Genomic DNA, 22,058 nt, shown 5'->3' on the forward strand with positions numbered 1-22,058 from the left:
ACAAATCTCACCGATATTTTGCCCTGACAACCCCTATTGGCTCTTCCCAAACTGTTCTCTGCTTAGAATTTTCCTAGATTTCTAAAGACATGAATTCCCTTTAAAGATCCTCATTCTGTTTTCCTTGCATTGATTAACCACTCCACTGCATGTTAATCACAAGAAACCTGGCAGATGACTAAAACAGTATGAAACATGAAATATATTCTAAATAGAAATCGCTTTTAAATGAACTTACTGACTTTACATTGCCACAAATTTTCATTTCTTGATGATCCCCTAAAAAAAGATATAGACTTTTAAAATTTAACAAAAAGTGCTGAATGCTATTTTAGTAATCCTTTGAATATCCTTAACATTTATTTATTAATAAGATCTGTGATCTCATCTTCAGTAAAATATCATTTAACAGTTAACATCAAAATATAATGCACTGACGATCCTAATTTCAAAATTAACAACCTAATATAATTAGTATTTGTACAAAGTACAGCAAAATACTATTAATGTCTCAAGATTGCTAATAACAATCTAAGATTCAGAGCATAAACGATGTTTTTAAATTTTCCTTTCAAAAACCCAACTCTCATTTATTTTGTTACAAAACATGCCTCCAGTTAGTTATTTAAAAATATTTACATAAGGAAAAATATACCAAAAGCCATCAAACAAAACTGTTTTTGATTACTCTAGGATTTAGAGTCTTCTAAGAGTTATCTTGAGCTTGTAGTCTAGAAATGCTTTTTTGAACAATTTAATCTTAATTTTATTATGTTCATAAACATAAACACAAACAACATAGAGTATGAAAGAACACAAGAAAAACTGTTGGTTTTATTGGTATCACAGTAGCTTTAACACAAGTTAAATACAAACACAATTGTTAGATATCCAGTCATTTATTCTGCGAAAAAATATGCCAAGATCAATCTTGAAGCATTTATAAAACGGAAAATGTATAAAATATCTTCCTTAATTAACTCTAAGGACTCCATATGTAAATGCGAAAATTTGAATCTGTCAATCACAATACCAAATGTTGAACTACTGACTGAGCAGTAAAAAGACAATTTCTGATTTTAAAATTAAATATCTATATGTAAAAGCATGTAATTTCTCATGTCTATTATCTCTGTATTCTGCACAGAGTTCCAAGGCAAAAATTGCTTCTGGCTTTATGAATTACCAGAGATGATGACCTATGTGGCTGACTTATCACAGGCCTTTTAGTCTTCTTTCCTGATAGATCCTTAGCTTCTTTGGGAGGAGGCATATGAATTGGTTTCCAGGGAATTGGATTATAAAAGGCTGGCTCTGGATAAGAATTTCCACTGTAAAAACCTAAAATTGTTAAAAAATCAGAACAAAGCAAAACAAGAAAAAAATTTCTTGAGATCAAAGAAACTAATTATTTTAAAATTCCTAGAAAAATGTTAAAATATATGAGGGCAAAAATATCATTGATAAACCAATTTGACTCATTTAAAATGAACTCGATATTTTCAGGCAAGTAACTCTTTTCAAATATAGTGAATGCTGTAGTAAAAATTAACATGTAAATGGTAATTCTAAGATTAGAAAAAATGTTACTTTTAAAATATATAAAAGCTCATAAAAATTTTACTAAAAAATTAAATTTAGAACATTTAAATAAGATCTGCATTTTCTTAACTAAATCTGGGAAACCACTGTGTACTTGTATTCCCTAGTCAGACATAAAAGTTCACAGAAAAAAAAAAAATGTACATTGTGTATATAGCTATAGTGAATCAAGATTCTTGTTTAGAATCACTGAAATTCTAAATTACTGTCACACAAACTACTAAGATTTCATAATATCACTGTTACTTTGATTACTAATTATGGAGTATTCTCCTAATATAATGTATATGAAGTATTTAATGAGTTGTGACACCCAATATCTAATAATTCTGAAGGAAGAACATTTTCTAAATCATATTAAAATCTTCCAGTCCCTGTGTGCACATAAATTTCTTTCATAACTTGTAAAACTGACTTGAGCATAAAGAATAAAGACTTGAGTATTAGAGCATTTGCAAACAAATATGCTGCTTATTAGAATAACAATCATTAAATATGCAAAATAATAAAACAATCCATTATTTTAGCAATTAATTTCTAGTCAGTATGTATATTCCCACCTAAAGTTTTAACTTTACTACCCAATCATTTGGTTAAATCACTGCTTATTACTCTTTTCTCAAACAAGAAAGAAAAAAAAATGGAGCAGATCATGCTCAGTAGCTCTAACAGATGACCCTTGTGACATGTAGGAGAGGCCTAAATCCTGACAGCAGGAATGTGTCATTCAGTCACTGGCAGCCCACTTTGACTGCATAGATATGTCAACACACACTTCACCAAGATGGTCAAAACAAAGTCTGGAATATGTTCTATTGTGTGAACAAAACAGAATGGGAGTATTTTTAATAATAAATCACTTAAATAAGTGAAGGCAGCTGTCAGCAAGGTATGAGCTTCCAACATAAAGTACAAAGGAAAACATGCACTACCATTTATAATCAGACCAAGCCTAAAGGCTAACCAGTTTTGTGTATGGTTCATATGCTGTCTAGTATTCTGCCCTGCAAAAAGAATGTGTCAAGGACACTGGAAGCTCTGCCTCAGAGAGGGTTAGAAGAAAGGGAAGAAAAATCACCCCTTAGATACATCCTGTTAAAGCTTTAAAATCTAAGAAACATAAGAAAATTTAACTTGTTAATGTTAGAATAATCACTTTGCAGTTTGTAACTACTGCCTTTAAAATATATCTGATTTAAAGAAAAAGATAATAAATTTGTTGTATTTCCCCAGAAACATCCTATGTTATAATATAATCTTCCAGAAAATGGTAATTTGAAAAAAAAAATGATTTTTACACATTTCTATTTCGGTCAAAAGAAAATATAATGCATAACATTTACTCCTGTAGCACATATTTATGTAAGCCACATAACATAAAAACTAACCTGTAAGTTTTCCATTGGCATAACCATAGCTCTTTGCAGCTGGACGAGGTTTATTTTTTGCATTTTCCAACCATTCCTTAAACTTTTTTTCTGCTATTTCCTTTTTTTCTTGTAATTCAGCTTGCCGTTGTTTTTCTTTTTCCTTAAAATGACAAGACCAAAGACTCTCCAGGAATATTCTGGAACTAAAAATTATACTGAAATTCTACTGATTCTTTTCCCTATTAGCTTGCCACTCTAATGGCTTACTGATGTTAAATACTGAATATTTCTATAATTTGAGAACAAAATTTAACATGATCAGGGATATGATATGAAAGTGGCTGCCTCTAAACAAGTCATTAAAAAAAGCAATTTGCTGTTTTAAAATAGAGTAGTAATTAACAATACTGTAATAAAAGTACATCAAAATATCTGAAAACATTCACAATGATAAAAAGTTTGAACCTAACTGAAAAAAATATCAACAGGAATATTAAGATTTCTTAAACTAAGAAAACCATAAATGAATATTCATTTCTGAATTTTGAAGCTTTAACATAGTATAATTAAGTAGGGATAGCTTCATTTATTTTTATGTTAAAACAGTGCCAATTTTAGCACATATGAATACTAAAGCCATGTATTCTAACGGCTCACTTTAATAATACCTTTTCTTTCTTTTTCTTCTCACATTCTTCAGCATTTTTTTTCTTTAACCATTCTTGATATTTTTCTTTTGCTTTTTCCTGCAAATGTTCTTTCTCCAGTTCCTTTGCTGCTTTTTCTTCCATTTCTTTGTTAACTTTTTGTTCCCTTTCTTTTCTTTTCTTAAATAAAAATAATGAATTTTAATTGAAATATCTATAATTATCTTCATACTAGAAAAAAGTGTTATACACAATAATTTTCTAAACCAGTTATTTCTTAAAATATATAACAACACAGTAGTTGACACAATGTAGCTTATGAAAATATATAACATACCTGCAATTACCTGGTCAAGTTTAGTCTACTTGCTTGGTTATAAGACTCATAATGGCAGTAACAAAGATCTTGTTCATCAAAGTATACTCAGAGCCTGTGACAGTGCTAAACAAACAACAGGCACTCAATAAAGATTTGTTGAAAAAATTAGTGAACAGAAGTTACAACCTGTTAGATTGTCCTGAATCTTAGTATGTTTTAATGGACGTTTAGCCTCTAAAATAGGAGCCATATATGTACACATTTCCTGGACATTCTGCCAATAAGAATACTTGAATAAATCTTCACCATCAGTGAGTTACGGAGGACAAATAAATAGTCTTTTGGTCCATTAACTGCTATAAGGGCATATACAGACAAATCTTTGGCTCTGCAATTCTTATAAGTCTTACACAGACCAGAGGTTCTCAAGCTATAGCCTGTAGGCCAAATATGGTCTACCTGCCAACCATATTTTTAAATAAAGTTTTAACGAAACGTGGCCATGCTCATTTATTTACATATTATTGTCTATGGCTGCGTTTGCACCACAACAGCAAAGCTGAATAGCTGTAGCAGAGACTGTATTGGCCTGCAAAGCCTAAAATATTTATCTGGCCCTTTCCAGAAAAAAATTTGACATGGACTATAACCCAATGTTTTTCCTTTCTCATTCAAAAGAAATCTACCAACATAGCTAAATTCTAAAAAAAACAACGACATGGCTAGCTTTATCAAAGGTTTAGAAAATAACCCACAAGGCACAAAGTGTATGCGATACAAATGTCATATACTTCACCCCTCATGGAGAGGAAAATATAAACCAAGAAAAGAAATTCTTCCCTTGAAAGTATCTTCTAGAATACTTTATTATAAGCAATTTGATTAACACCCAAGTAATAAACATCAGTTACATACAATATACCTCCAGTGCTGTTCAAGAAAGACAGGTCTTAAAAATCAAAATCCAATCATTCCCTTAGTAGCTATATTTCCTTTCTGTTGGAACAAAAAGGAATCTTTTCTTGCTGAGAACTCAATATCCACTGACTTTTACCCACTAAATACTGGGTTTTAACTACTTCATATTGTCAGAAAATCTACAAGATTACAAACGACCTTGGAGTACATCTCGCTCAATCTGTCTGACTCACGAGACTCCACGACCTCATCAATAGGAGTTAACCAGTGCCTACATTGTTTTCAATTATAACAGCATTTATCCAGTGCTAACTCTGCCTTTTACTCCTTTATACACTTTATATGCATGTACTACATCAATTTATTCTTATAACTACAATATGAGGTAGACACTACTATGATCTCATCTTACAAATAAAGAAACTAAGGCACAGAGAGGTTAAGTAATTTGCCTAAAGTCACACAGATGGTGTCAGATCACTATAGATTATATAGACACTGAAATAAGAGAATGTTAAAAACAATTTTATGCCAATAAATTCAACTTAAGTAAAATGTCAAAATTCCTTAAAATATACTACTTTCCAAAAATGACTCGAGAAGAAATAGAGTATCTGAATAACCCTCTACTTGTAAAAACAATTCAGAATTTAAAACTTTCCCATGAAGAAAACTTCAGCCTTTGATAGCTTCATTGATGGATTCTATCACACATTTAAGGAAGAAATAACACCAATAGTACACAACTTGTTTTAGAAAACAGAGAAAAAGGGAACACATCTAAGCTTGTTTTAAGAGCCCAGTATTACTCTGCTATCAAAACTAGGCATAGAAATAAAAATGCAATATCATGAATATGGCAAAATACTGCTCTCATCATCAAAAACATGAAATACTTAGGAGTACATTTAACAAAAAAAATGTATTAAATCCCTGTACACTGAAAACTAAAAAACATCATTAAGAGAATTAAAGATGACATATATAAATACAAATTAAAATGTTTATACATTTAAAATTTGATGTTAAGTCAGCGATTTCCTCCAAAATGATCTATATATTTACTGCAATCCCAGTGGTATCACAGGTACTATTCAAGTAAGCATGACTAATGAAGAAAATCCAACTTGTACATGGAAAGATGCAGAGTAATTAAAATAATTTTGAAAAAGAAAAAGATGGAGGATTTACTCTATATGATTGAAAGAATTATAAATTTAAGAATTATAGAGCTATAGTAACAGGCTAGTAGTATCATACTGGCATAGAATACAGATCAATGGAACAGAAGAGAGTCCAGAAATAAACCCACAGGTACATAGTCAACTGATTTTAAACAAAAGTGTCAAGGTAAGAGAAAGAATACCTTTCAATAAATAATGTTGGAACAACTGAATATTCATATGCAAAAAAAAAAAAAAAATTTAACCTTTACCCTTAACTCAAACCATACATTAATATTCACCCAAAATACACATACAGGTAAAAAAGTTATAAAACTTCTAGAAGAAAACAATGAAGAATATGTTTACATCCTTGGCATAGGTAAATGTTTCTTAAATATGACACAAAACCCACAAACTATAAAAAAAAAAACTGAAATATGGAACTTTACTAAAATTTAAAACTTCTGCTCTTTAAAACATACCATTAAGAAGATTAAATGGCAGGAAATATTGGCAATACATATATGTAACAGGACTTAAAGGAATATATAAAGAATTCCTAAAACTTAGTAAGATACACAATCCTTCCACAAAATGGGCAAAAATTTAAACACAAAATAAAACAGGAAAAGAGATGCTGAAATGGTCCATGCTGCTACCACCCAATTCATATGGCTGGGATCTTTAAAAAGATAATTAGGTAATCAAGGTCTGGTGTCCTTAAGAGGAGAGATGCTGAAATGGTCCATGCTGCTACCACCCAATTCATATGGCTGGGATCTTTAAAAAGATAATTAGGGAATCAAGGACTGGTGTCCTTCTTAAGAGGAGAGACATTGGGGCTGCACAAGCACAGAGAAAAAGCCATGTGAAGGTAGAGAGAGAAGGCATCCATATGCAAGCCAAGGAGAGAGGCCTTAGATGAAACCAAACCCTGCTGACATCTTCACTTTGGACCTCTAGCCTCCAAAACACTAAGAAAATTAATAGTTTCAATTAGTAGTTTAATACCCAGTCTGTGGTATTTTGTTATGGCAGCCCTAGTAGACTAGTACAATAAATAAGCTTATAAAGAGATGCTAAATATCATTAGATCTCGGGGAAATGAAAATTAAACAACAATGACACATCATTACATGCTTACTAGAATGACTTAAAATGAATCAGACAGACAATATTAAGTTTGGCAAGGATGTGGTACAATTGGAATTTCCATACAATAGTAGTGGGAATGTAAAATGGTACAAGCACTTTAAAAAACGGTTTAGCAATTTCTTATAAAGTTAAACACATACTTACCATACAACCCATCAATTCAGTTTCTAGGCATTTATCCAAGAGAAATGAAAACCAATGTCTACAAAAAGGCTCGTACATAAGTTATCATAAAATTTTATTCATAATACCCCAAAACCAGAGACAATACAATTGGCCATCAACTAGTGAATAGATTAAAACAATTTGTGGTATTCTGTCAATAGAATACTACTCAGCAATAAAAACACACAATCTTAATACATGAAATATCAGGGAATTTTAAAAACAAAAGAAGCCCAACACAAAAGAATATCTATTTTATAATTCCATTTATATGAACTTCTAGAAATGGCAAATCTGCAAGGACAGAAAGCAGACTAATGAGTTCCTTGGAGCTAGGGCTAGCTGGGGGTGGGGGTAGGGGGGGAGGGGAGAGCAGGGGTTGAATGCAAAGCAGCAAAAGGGAACTTTTCAGAGTGATGGAAATGTTCTTTCTACATTTTGACTGTACTGCTGGTTATACAGCTATATAAGTTTATCGAACTTCATCAAACTTAAAATAGGTGCATTTTATTGTATAAAAATTATAGCTCAAAGAAGTTGATTTGAAAACATCAGACAGGCTCTCTGTAGGATTTAAACTAGAGAAGAGAGAATGGAATGCCTTTAGTTAGCAAAAGGAGAATGGAGCAAGCACTCAGAAGTGCCGAGAGAGTAGCCAGCCACTAAGTGGCTTCAGATCTCTGGCACTCCAGTTCTATACCACACAGAACACAAAAATAAATCTCCCTTTTTTAAAGATGGTGACCTGAGGGAACCTTTGTTTCTTGAAACTAAAGGAAACTAACAAAACAACTGGCTAAAGTTTCTAAATTTCTACTCTGTTTCCTTTAATAGTACCTGACACATAGTAAAAGTGTTGAATGCCTAAATGATGCATGGATAACGGTGTTATCAATCACATGCTCCGCTGATCCGAATTTATTTTTAACATTCAAAAAATCAGTTCTATGTTTTGAGAAATAAAAATCATTTTATTTTTCAATAATTTTTAAAAATACTGAAGATAAAGGCCCTTATATAAAACATGTGGTAACACACTGCAACACAATCTAAAAAATGAATCAGTATGGCAACATAAATATAAGAGTATTAAATGAGATAAGTCATTTATTTGAAACAGATTTAACAATTTACAGTCATAGTATAAGAAACTAGCTTTGCTAATGGATACATAAATTATTTTTTGTCTGATTTTTTGATAGAACACAGTGAAAACGACTTAGAGAAAATAGCGCCACAGATACAGCTAAAACGTGAATGAAGCTGGAGGCAGCGGAGGACCACACACAATGAAATGTAAACAGAGGAGAAAAAAGCTAGATGCCAGAAGCGGAGAGAAGAACCAGGAGAGCAGACTTTACAAACAGAGGTAAATGTAACTAAGACTGAAATAAGAATTCTGATAGGTCTTAAAGAAAAAAAAAAAATGTCAAGCAATCAATTATTCTTTAACATGCACAAGAGTTCTGCAGAATAAACTTAATTTCTCAGGGTTCATTTTTGAACTATTCTCAACCTTATGGATTCTTGCTTTCAATAATTAGTGATTTATGTCAGGGCAAGCCATTTCCCCTCCAAAAGAAAGAAATTTTTTTCTCAAATAATTGGATTAGATCTACTACCACTAATTAAAACAGTATCTTACATTCTTAGACAAACAACAACTATGCTTGATTGGCATGGTAAAATGAGTTTAATGGAGTTAGAAGATAAGAAAAGCTTTTAGAGGAGAGAGCATGCTATTCTGTACATGTAAAACTATTTTATTTTAAAGTTATAATCTTCAAAAAAAGTACTGCCCAAACCTTAGTAATGGTCACAGAGGCTTACTTTGGTTTTGGCATTTATTCACAAAGAATATTTAGGATGATATAAACTTAAAATTAATAATAATAATAATAATAATAAACTTCTGAAGTAAAGAACAAATATATTAATGGCTATAACACACACATGTGTAGTCAATTTCCTTCTTACAATACCTAGATGAAGAAACCTGTCATCTTCAATTTACCTAAATGATTTACTAGGTACTCTTTATTCATACCACTAGGCATCAGATATAACAATACTTAAGGATTAAAATTTAGAATTAAAAATTAAAATTTTGTCCTATGATTGAAACATTTGACTAAATTCATAAAAGCAGATAATAAAAGATGTATCATTCTAAATATGTAAATGTTACAATAAATAACAAACAGTTAAGTATTTAAAAAATTTTTAATTTGTGATCCAGAGAGTGCTTGATGTAGTAAATGCTCCAAGTTGAATAATAAAGAGAAAGGTAGAATGGAGGATATGATCAGATTCCATGTCAATGAAATACATTTAAAAAAATAAGGAAGTAAAAAACAGAACAAAAATGTTTTTAAAATTCTCATGAATACATATCCCCAGAGGCTGGAGAACACGGTCCAAAGCTCAAGATTTCTTTGAAATATACTGTGTATCTTAAAAATCATATAAAATTTATGTTCTACTCCATTAAATATCTGTGCTTACTTTAACATAAAAATAACATTTTTCCTCTCAAAATTTTACAGTAAAACCAATACTCCAAGAACTTAGGCTGTGATTATCCTGTGTGTGTGCACCCAAAAGAATGTCAGTAGGAAGCAACAGCATAGAATGAAGAACCCACAGGTGGAAGAAAACATGGCTTCGCTAGAATTGTTAAAACATTATTCAGAAGTCAGTGAGGAGTCATGCAAAGCATATTTGGAACTAGGAAATGACATCCGACTGTTTCAGCAAGATTAGTTTGGCAAGAATACAGAGGATGGATTCATTCATTTGACAAACATTTTGAGCCATCTATTATGTGTCAGGTACTGATCTAGCTGCTAGACAATAAACAAAAGAGACAAAAATCTTTGCACTTATGGAACTTACTTTCCAGCATGGGAAAATAAACAAACAAACAAAAAACGCTGAAAGATGTAATGAGATCAGACAGAAAGAGATCACAAACAGGAGAGTGGTCATTTAAAGGAAAGAAGAGGATGACTATAAACAACAGAAGAATTATGATTATGCCTGGGTGACTGAGATGACAGTACGACTAATAACAGAAATCAAGGAATTCTACCAAAGAATGGGAAAAAATGGGTTGTTTTAGATTTGCAGGTTCAGAGGTGCCTGCTGACCTAATGATGGAAATCTAAGATTTTAAGAGGTCAGATCTAGGGACAGACTTCATGATTACCTGTAACCAGATACAAGACGGAGCCACATGAGGGAAGAGGGAGAGCAGCAGAGAGCAAAGGGCAGAAGAAAGAGACTTCATAATGTCCATGAGGTTAGGAAAAACCTACTTAATGAGGAGTAATGGGAAGAACATAGCAAAAAAAGATGTCAGTGTATGTGTGCATTTTTTTCTCCTTACCTCTTCATTCTTTTTCTGAACCCATTCCTTGTGCTTTTCTTCAGCAATTATCTTTCTTTTTTCACGTTCTTCCATTTCTTTCCTTTTTTCTAGCTGTTGATTTAGTTCCTGTGAAATTTATTCAAATGAAAGGCAACTTTTAACAGAAGTATTCTAATCACATATTTTTAAAAAGGCTAAAGTTAACCAAATTAAACAAGAATATAGTTCCTTTATAGAAAACATACCATTAGTGACAATAACTTACTTAACTAGTCTATGATGAAAAGAAAGCATTGGTAAAAAGTATGTCATTTTTTTAGAAATGCAAATAATTGCTTGGCAGCAATACACTAGTTTCTTAGACTAAACTTCAGCTAAATTACCCTCATTGAAATCAACTTTCCCACACATAAATTTTGGCATCACTGTACTCTATTGGCAGAAGCTCAAGGGAATTGCAACGTTTTTTAGTTATAAAAAGCTTCAAGATTCTTGATGAAGATAAAGAGTAGGTATTAAATAATCCCTAAATTTAAAAATTTTAATTCAGAGTCATTCCAAAGAAGAAATGCACACATGCCATTCAATTTCCTTTATGGAAAAAAAGAATCCAGATTTTTCTTTGCTGATTTTATAGCTGCTGGAATATAAAACAAAACCACATTCATATCCCAGATTATTTAACTGCCTTGCTGTCGCTCGAATCTACACGTTTGGGCACTTCCTCAGGAGAAAGAATGTGTAAGGTATGGCCAAATAAAACTACAAGCTGAACGCCACCACTCTGTCACTCATCAGTTAAATTACTGCATTAGTTGAGAATGCTGTTAAACTAGACTCCTAGGACTCTACTATCACAATTACTGGTTATTTTTCTTCTTTCTTCTTAGGTACTAATAATCAGATACTTTTATATATATCTCTTCCACTGAAACTCTCTCCCTCTCCCCGCCCCTCCCTTTCCCAAAGACCTACCTACTTGAGCATGGGTGGTAATGGGAAGGACAATTTTTCAATTCTCAGACAATTCCAGTGTGTTAAATGAAACGAAGATAAAACTTAACACCAAGAACATATCTTTTGCATGTTAGGACAACTGTATGCAGGATACCTGTCTTCCATGATCTTTCATCCTAAAATTCTGCTGCACAGAAAATAGCTGCCATCACTCATTCAGAAAATCTTCCAATTTTTAAACACTATCCCCTATCTCATCCCTCAAAGTAAAATAGTCATCTTGGTTTTAAAAAGATTCTTCATTACATCTGCAGATGCTATTCCTTGATTATTCATTTAACACTTTTTTCTTAATGAAGCGCCTGCTATAAAGATAGCATGAACTGAGAGATACAGGGATGAAATTCCAGAAGTCTCGGATCTAATTTCCTTCTAGGTACACAAAAGAATTAAGTGCTACATTGTGAGGTAGTTGTCTAATAGGAGTCTAGAAAAGGGAAGAGAAAAGAAGATGAGAAGAGAAACAGTGTGGACCAGGGTGGTCAGAAATAAACACTGTTAAGAACAGTGAGGAACTGGCTTGACTAGGATGGAGAGAAGGGATGGTGGGGTGGTGGGTGGTAACCAGATAAAGGTCTTTTGAGATAGGCAGGATAAATCGAACACTATGAAGCAGGAATACATAGCAAAGGGATGATTTAGAACTCTTAATGATAAAGGTTAAAGACTACATTAAAGGGAGACTGATTAAGGAGGTTGCCACAGTATACAAGCTGTAAGGGAAGAAGTCTGGACTTGTGTCAGGAAACAAAAAGGGGGAATACATGTCTGTATGTATTTATGTATGCCTGTATGTATGTGTATGTGTATGACAGTATAGATACAGATCTGACAACCATATAGCCAACTGACTTTCCTACACAGTCCCAAATTTTATTTTCAAGAAATTATTTAAATATATAGCTAAAGATATGATTGATTATATTTATGTACCCTTTTAAGATTCTTCACATAATTAAACTCAAAAATCAGGAAAAAAAAATCAGACTTTGTGTTTCTATTTTATGGCTCACAAATTTTAGTTAATGTTGACATCAGAGTTAAAGATAAAGAAGGGTCAAAAGTACCTAGAAAATACTACCACTGACCCAGACGGTGCTCTAATCTTAGGATGTCTGTTCAAGTAATTTGCCACCCCAGAATATACATCACATTCTGAGACACAACCCTCCCTTCCAAGGCTGGCCCTCTCAGAATTTCCCACCCTGAATGCCTCCATCTGTTCACCACCAAGGCAGACCTCTTCCAGACACAGCTGGAGTCTTCTCTCACAAGGCCCCTATGTCGTCTTCTGGTACACCGCTGAATTTCAACAGGATTATAGCTGTTTTCCCACAGAATAAACACTTGATTATGGAAAACCAAAACCCAAAGAGGATCCTAAACAGCATTTTTTATTTCAATGGCTTTTGTCGACTTCCAAAGAACTCTTTACCACTGAAGGTAACAGAAAAACTGACAGTTTTGAGTTTCATGAACTCTATATCCTACCTCATTTCTTCATTAAGGGCTGATGCATAAAATGGCCAAAGGCAAGGTGGTGGAAAAAAAGGTAGATTATTCATAAACTAGGTACATTTTATAATTTAGAACAGATTGTACTAAAATGTTATAGCAAATGTTAAAAATCAGAATGAGCCCAAAGCCATAGAGAATTTAGGGCACTCTATTACAGAATTTTTTAAAATAAAAAAATTTTAAATAAAATTTATATGACCTACAAAACCAACATGTTAGTTTTTCATAATACTAATATTCAACATTTATCATATTTGTCATCTTAACAGTTACAAATGTAAAAAAAGTTGAAAGCAGGTAATTTTGATGGGTTTATGCCATTTCTTAATCTTACAGAGATCTCTAAAATAAATCTGTCTGTTGATGAAATCAAATTTAAGAGAAGGAATGATCTTTTTAATGATACAACTATCCTTTAAATTTTCCTTTAATTTTTCAAGGAAGAAAATAAGAAAGCCAAGGTAAATTCAAAATTAAATACTAAGTCTGATCCATTTATTTCTAAAATACATCTTGGTATTGTGGAAAAAACACTTATTAAACTGGATATCCAAAGAATAGGATCGAGTCCCAGCTTAGCCACTAACAGAAACCTAGGCAAAATTATCTTCTGGTCCTCTTGTTTAATGGGGATCCGAGATGAAATGTTCCTTATGACTAAAAATCTGTGCTTTTAATGATATGATCTGTAAGTAAATTAGAGAATATAATAAGAACAGAAAAATAAGGAAAGCATGACTTAGAAAATAAAACAAAGAGAAAGGCATGAAAAGAATGTGAATACCACAATAGCTTGAAATAAGCTTATGATAAAGTGAGTAGTTGGCTTATATGTTAATAATATCCCTAGCATGACTGATACGATCGGATTTATGCAAAAATATTTTAATTGCTTCAGAGTTAAGTAAGTAATGATGGAGCCATAAGAAATGTCATATTACTAAATACATGAAAAAGTCTTAATCTTTCAACTAATTATACTCTGTTACATGCTTAATCATTGTGGTAGGGACTTTATATTCATTACTTTAGTCTGTTCTCAAAACAAATCTTCAGTGGTTTATTATTATCTCCTTTAACACATAACAACTACTAACTTTTATTCAGTGCTTCCTACATATTAGGCCATTTCCTGATACTCACTTATTCCTCATAACACCAGTATGAAGTAAATATTATTTTCTCTTTCACTGATAAGAAAAGTGAGGTAGAATGAGGGTAAGGATTTGCCCAAGGTACAAATTTTGAATGCAGCCAGTAGGACTCGAGAATTTACGCTTTTAACGACTCTACTAGCTTACAGACAAAAAGGCTGAGGCTGAGAGAAGTTAAGTAACTTTCTCAAAGTCACAGAGTTAGAATGCAAAGCTAAAATTTCAGGCTTTTTCTGTATGACTCCAAAGCCCAAACTCCCTTATGAATTTAATTAACTTCTTTCATTATATGCTGACTCTAAAAATGACCAGAAGTGATCCTCCTTTTCTTAATGTAAAAATGACTTCTAGTGAGACAAGAGATGAAGCTAAATACTATAAACTGAGCTCCACTTTACCACCGACTCACTATATCAGTGTTTTCCAAACTGTCAGTCTAAAATCAATTTAATGGATTATGAACAGTCTTTACAAAAAAATAAAGGAAAAAAAAGAAATAAAATAGAATACCAGGTTTTGCAAAAATTAAGATGTTATTTCAAATATGTATGTGATGTATGTATGCGCGCCTGTGTGTGACATGAAACAAAGTAGATTTCTCACTGTGAATAAATATTTTGAAAGGTGCTGCACTAAGTAATGGAATTAGTAATGTTAAAACTTGAGATTGAGATAAGAGAAATAAGAGTCTGGGATTTCAACAATACACACTAATTCTGAAAATAAATGAAAAAGCTTTAGTGAGGCTATGAGTAACGATGATACCAATAACCATGAAACACCACCAACAATACTTTCATTTAATCCTCACAAAAATCCTGTGACATAGATATTATCTTACACTTATTTTACAGAGTAAATTGAAAGAAGCATAAAAGTTTAAATAAGGCTGCCTCACTTGATCAAACCATAAGGACCTTCTATGATGAAACAAATATCGCTGTGTACTTTTCCAGGAATAAATCTGTATTTTAGATACAAAGTATCAAGCAATAGGCAATGAGCAGAAAGTACTGGTTACTACAATCATTTGAATCATGCCAAACTTCCTGATTAGAAACACATCACAAAATAACAAGTAGTTTCAAACTGATATGGAAAATTAATTCCAAAGATGATAATGGAGGGCAAAGTTATAGTTTTAAGAATTTTTATGTCAACATTGTTACTAATATATTAGAATAAATTTAAATTTCTAACAATAACGAACCTGTTAACTATATTCTAATATACATTTAATATTTTTAAAATATATTTCAAGAATCTTAGCCAGCTATTTATAAATGATGTAAAAATATTTAATCATATAGAAATATATTAATGTAACAAGTGGAAAAAAGCAGGTTACAAAAGAGTCTGTTCCTATTTCATTGAAAACAAGAAGTGTCTCTCACCACTTAAATCTACTTGTTTTCTGTGTTCGGACAGGGAAAATTGAGATGAGTTTGGATACTTGGGGATGCCAAATTATCCAAATCTATTTGGCTGCTAGGTTCAAAAAAGCAAATAGTAAGAGTTCAAAGAATAAGGGATTCTTGTGAAATGTATCTCAAACTATTTTTGGAGTTTGGAGAGTGAGAGTTCAGAAAAAATCACAAACGCAGAAATGTCCACAAGCAAGGCAGGGAAGCACAGTGACAGTGAAAAGCTCTCAAAGTCCAGCAGATTCCTATCTCCCAGCACAAACTCACTCTAGGGCATGGGCTCTGAGTGACATGGGGGTAGATTCCTACCCATTTCGACTTTTGTTTCTCTGCTTTCCTAAAAATTTTACTAAGTATATGCAGTTGAATTTATTTCAGTTAAACATATGATGCTGAAGCTCCACTGTATGTACTTGTATATATACACTTGTATATATTTATTTTTTAAATTTATATAGAAGAAAATCTGGAAAGCTATACACCTTAATATTAACAATGGTTATCCCGAGGTGGTGAGATTAGAGATTTTAATTTTCTTAATTATGCCTAGCTTTGTTTTTGAAATGTTCTGGTAATAACCATGTACTGTTTCTACCATAAGAGTTATTAAATTGACATCGCTAAGTGACACAAACAAATGCAAAAACTGTGTTTTGAGGGATGATAACGTTAACACTTTAATTTAGACAGCAGCTCTACTTTTTGAGCCCATGGATTAAATAAAAAGAAAACCGTCTAGTTTTACCTCTAGAGCTCTCTGTTGCAGACGGTCACGTTCTTCTTTTTCTTTGCCAACAAACCACACTTCCCATGGTGTCAGGCTGCTTTCTGGTAAGCGCACCTGTTTCTGTTCTTCTTGGTTATCTTCAGATGCAACCACACTATTATAAAAGAGAGGACGCTATATAGCACTTGAACTCGAAACTCTTTAGCTTAACAATTGAAATCACTCAGCAGTACAGTGAAAGCAAAATTTAACAATATATTTAGAATACTATGGTTTTTATAAATAAATATATATGAATGAATCATATATAGATATGTTTGAAAAATCATGAAAAGAAACACCAATATTTAAATTAATTTATCAAATTGCCTTTGAATTCCTTCATCTACTAAAATCACATTATTTTAAAAAACCTATTGGGACAAACCACACCTGGTCCATATGCCTCAATGATAATTTTTTATTCTTAAAAATCATACATATATCTAGATAACTAATTACGATACATGATCCTAATCAGGTCCTGGAGCAGACTTTTCCCTTTTCCTTGCTTAAATAGTTAAGAAAAAGAATATGTATATTTACAGACAGAACAATAAAGCAAATGTGTTAATGAATGGGGATTCTGGGTGCAGGGTGAACAGAAGTTCTTTATATCCTCAACTTTTCTATAAGTTTGAAATTGTTTTGAAATAAAAACTTATAAAAAATATATATGTGTCTGTGTATATATATATATGTGTGTGTGTGTATCTCCCTGTGGCACTCTTTAAGGGTTTGGTTGATTCTCTTTTGCCAGTTTTTAGACAAGGCATGTATGACTCTCCACAGTTTGGTCTTCTCCCACAACATAAGCACCTCTCTGTCTCTTCCGAGTAAGAGAAAAGTAACTACTCACTCAAGCTAAAAAGGAGTAAGGCCTTCACGCCTTATGAAATAATGTTTGGAAGATCTCCACCTCTCCTCCCCAAGTTAGGGGAGGAAAAGCTAACAGAAATTCATAATTTTTCACTGCTTAAATCTTTGCAAGCTCTCTCTCGCGCACGACAGAAGACCCACCAACTGGTCTCTGCTACCAGAACAGCTGCTCAGCATCCAGTCCAGCCACACAACCACGCTCCAGGTGATTGGATCTGGGTGAGAAAGGTACAGCTTGCTTCTCTTGAGCCCTGCTGGGACAGACCTTTTCCTGTCATCTTCACAACACCCACAGCAGCCAAGATAGCTGGACGCCGTCATTGGATTCACCATACCAGAATCAAGGCTGTGCATCCACCACAGACATCAGAACAATGGACTCTGCGTTGGACGGAGAACCCACTAAAATAAGACTGTCAAGGGTTCAGTCTGGACCATCTTGATTCTCTCCATCCTAAAATGAGGGGGTTTTTGTATGGCTTTAGATGAGGCCTAGACCTACTGTTCAATGATTTGAATTCCCCTAGAAAACTAGTGGGGAATGTTATGGGTGGACAATTTTCCAGTGAGCCAGTATTAAATATTTACTTCTGCTTCTGTTAACCAGGGTGTGGTAATCTGATCAAGGAGATGCTAATGGCCAACTACTAACCAGGGTGTGGTGATCTGCTCAGGGATGTGCTGGTGGCTATATAAACTGCCTCTTCTGGGAGCTTAGGGCTGATCTCTTCTAACCCTGCGTGGTAGAGAGTCAGTTGCTAGCTGGCTAATAAAGGCTCACAATTCATCTCGATTGGCTTCGTGGGTCTTGGATTTGAGTGCACCACAACAGTACCTTGGGCTTTCTGTCACTTGTCCATCTCTGCCATAGGCCATGAATTCCTTACAGACAGAATACATGTCTTAACTCATTCTTTATTTCAAGAGTCTAGCTTAGAGCCTGGGATATAGTAGGCTCCTAAAAAATTCATATTGAAAGAAGAAATCAGTGACATTAGTGTCTTTTGGAAAATGACACTTTCAATATTAAATTTCTTCCCTTAACATTTTTAATGAGTATGTTCAAAATGTTTAGCATGTATAGTATAGCTCTACCTATAATCAAGAGAGGCTTGATAAGCAGTTGTTTATGATCAGGACATTTATAAGTTTTCTAATGGATAGAGTGATACAAAAAACAGGATAAAGTTGAATAAACAGCAAGTCCAACACAAACTATAAGACTCCAAGAAAATACTTCTCTTTATTTTGTCTGAATGCAACTGTGGACTTCACCTCAGTCCACATGAAGGTCAAGGTATCCTCTAAGCATGACTCTATTTTCACCTAAAATACCCTGAGCTCATATCCATCATGTACAGCTGATGCCTAAATCTAGCTCGGAAAAGTTTTATCCTATAAGTTTGCCACAGTCAGATCACCATGGCAGCTGAAGGATGAAAAAAAGGCATAAAGTCCCAGGAAGCTCTAAGTTCACTCCCTGGTCCACAAAGAAGATGCTCATTACCCAGAACTATGGCTAGACTAATCGTTTAGACTGCCTGCTCTCCTCATCCCATCACCCCAAGTGTCTAAGGCATCAACTTAAGGTTAGAAGTAGGGATGAGAAATGAAGAAATTTCCTCAACATTTATCTTTACTGAAAAGAAGTGCTAGGTTTTCTAAAGTATTTAAAATCACTGCATCTACCTGTAGGAAACTGGCCTTCACTCATAGCACACATTTATTGAGCACTGAATAAACATCTCACACTTGCCACACACAAGGCCTGACAACTCCTGCATTCTTTCCACACCACACCCTACTGATTCCTTTGATTCACAGGGAATGAACTGTGATAAGGAAGGCAGCCTTGGCCCCAGGATGCCACCAGCTCATTCCACCTTTGGCTAAAGGGAGACAAAAATCTGTCTGCCTCCTCTCTTGGTAAGCTATATCTGGTGGTCAGGGGCTCTGGTTCTTGGAAGCTAACGCAAGGTCTTAGTAGCTGCACTGCTGTTTTGATGGCCACCATTCCTCAGGCTGCTAAACTTTTCTACATTGTCTTGTTAATCAGACTCAGAAGGTACCTTAAAACTTATTTTAAAAATCTTTGGGGTCAACTCAGTGCTGAAGAATCCCTACAAAGGCCCACATGAAAATAAATTCCTGAAAGTTTAATTCTACCATCAGTTCTACTATCAGCTTGATCAAAGGCCTGTTTCTTGTTGCTAAAACCAGTCTGGACAAGTGGCCTGCTTGGTTACTCTTACTGATCTCCATTCCCACCAATGTACTTACTTTTACTTCTCATTCTGAAGAGACTCACTGTTGTAATTGAGTATATGAGTCACTTCATATGGTTCTATATTCCAGTCACTCACTCTAGTTATGAATGCTTTATTTGAAGTGGGCTACCTTGCTGCTCACATATAAAGGGTGGGTCATCTGGTCTGTATTTCTTAGATCTCTTGTACTATACCTTACACATATTGACAATCTGAAACTTGTAAATGTTTTCTGAAGATGACATAATGAGCCTATCCCAGAATGGACCTGCTTTGCCAGGCCTGCCTCAGAAAAATATATTCCTGCAGGGATAGGCCCTTGGCTCCTATTTCTATATATCCAATTATAGGCACTAGTATAGAGAAAACACAATCTGTAACTTGGTGCTAGGCCCAGGTCTGCTAATAACTAGGTGTGTCCCTTTGAATCAGACTTTTTATTTGTATTCTAAGCCACAGTTTTACTATTTGTAAAATGAGTGACTTGATCTAGGTTTTAGTTTCATGAAAGTAGAGACCATATCTATCCTGTTTATAGTCCCCAGTGTACTAGTATGTGACATAAACTGCTGAGTGAATAATTGTAGAAGTAAACAAATTATGATGGTTTTAATAATCTCTTTGGTTCCAATATTCAATTCAATGACTTCTATTCCACTGTTAAGTGCTCAGATCAAACCCAAAGTTGTCTCTGGATGCTGAGGTTGACATTGCTAACCTGCGCTTTAGCTCCTTATTTATGAAATAAAAAGTATACTGCTTACTACAATCTACTCACTGGCATTTTTTTCCCCCCCAAAATAGCTACAGGTACTACTGAGATGCAGTAAACCCTATTTTGGTGTTGTGGGTGTGGACATGAGTTATGGTGTCCACAATCAGACCATATGACTATTCATCAAACTCTTGAAGCGGTAGCAAATGTTTCAGACTACATGCGTTTTAGTCGGGATAGTGCAGCAGTCATCATATTCTCAGTTTGAAAAAGAATTGAAAAACTATAGAAAATGTGAGGTCACTTGTAAGGACTGGCTCAGGACTCTATGTGCAAAAAGGAGCAACACCTCACGATGCAGGTGCTTGCACAGCCTTTGAGGCGGAAGAGAGGAGGGTGTTTGGCCGGCAGAAGGTACATAGAAGGGTCTAAGAATCTTGAGAGGCTGAATCGGCCCAGCGGGCCTCAGGTTTACCTGGCGCACCCCCGTAAATCCATTCCTCTCAGGCTCGCACCCTTGGCCTCTGAGTCATGGGCATTTTCGTCCACTTCTTCCTCATCTTCCCCGTCACTATCGTCGTCGTCGTCAAACGGGAAGCTCTGGTGGCGGAGGGGAGACAACAGCGACATGGTGGAATTGCTGCAGCTCAGCGGTGGAGATGGTGAGCACAACACCACCGCCTCCAGCCCCTGCCCTCCAGCGTCCGCCATGAGGGCGGAGAAAGAACCCGAGGCGGGCAGAGACTTGGCCCTGCAGTCGGCCGGGTACCGGGTATCAGAATGGGACGAAGCAGTCCCGCACGGTCCCGCCGCCCACATCTGGCCCGCCACGTTCAAACCGGCGGAGCGGCGGCGGGGACGTGGTCTCCCAGCAGCCCCCGCGAGGGCTGAGCCCGGCCAATCCAGGAGGGCCCAGGCCCCGCGTTGCCATGGCGACGCGTGGAGTCGGCGCGGGCTTTGTCCCAGCCAGCGGAGAGTGGCTTCCTCCGCGAGGGCTTCTGTGGGCTACCCTTTCCGCCCCCGCGCTGGGAGTTCAGGTTAGCTCTGCGCCTCCGCTCACCGGCAAGGTCCTGCTCCCCGTTGACAACTTTGAGGGCCTACCCTTTGTTTGTGGTGTTGCAGTTCACTTAGTATCTGAAATATGCTGTCATTGAATGTGGCAGATACTTTTAAAGGAAAAGAGGCAAAAGCTGAAACTACCCCCACATCATTACAAGATCAGGATGATAAGCATCAGTCTTGATTTCTTTCAACACAGGGCCACAGTCTAGGAGAGGCTGGGGCGAATTTTATCGAAGTTTACGAATGTGCCCACGAATACATTTTCAGGATAATTTTTCACTTTTTGGTTAACACCTCGTTTGCCTGATGTCTTAAGGGAACTAGTTTTTCTATGTATGTGAATGTGGGAGCCTCTTGGAATCCTTTAGTGTACTAAGACCTGTACTAGGCACTGAATAGTGATAAATCAGATAAAAACCCGGTACTTAGAAGTTCTCTATTCTCTCTATTCTTTCGTGGTGAAAACTACACAATTAAAATATTCTACGATATGAATTTTATGAGGAAAGAAAAAACGTGAGTCCTCAGAAGACGCACTCTTAGG

General features: G+C 34.8%; 1 protein-coding gene across 1 annotated transcript; it reads right to left on the reverse strand.

The window, feature by feature from the left end:
• Positions 1 to 338: 338 nt before the first annotated feature.
• Positions 339 to 21,312, reverse strand: CCDC34 (coiled-coil domain containing 34). Its single transcript, XM_016147418.2, has 6 exons — positions 20,928 to 21,312; positions 16,571 to 16,706; positions 10,731 to 10,838; positions 3,641 to 3,799; positions 2,991 to 3,132; positions 339 to 1,341 (listed from the first exon to the last, which is right to left on the reverse strand). The coding sequence occupies exons 1-6, from the start codon at positions 21,269 to 21,271 to the stop codon at positions 1,127 to 1,129; spliced, it is 1,104 nt and encodes a 367-aa protein (XP_016002904.2). The 5' UTR covers positions 21,272 to 21,312; the 3' UTR covers positions 339 to 1,126.
• Between the last annotated feature and the right edge of the window lie 746 nt (positions 21,313 to 22,058).

The sequence above is a fragment of the Rousettus aegyptiacus genome, unplaced genomic scaffold, assembly GCF_014176215.1.
Source record: "Rousettus aegyptiacus isolate mRouAeg1 unplaced genomic scaffold, mRouAeg1.p scaffold_m13_p_5, whole genome shotgun sequence".
NCBI lineage: Eukaryota > Metazoa > Chordata > Mammalia > Chiroptera > Pteropodidae > Rousettus > Rousettus aegyptiacus.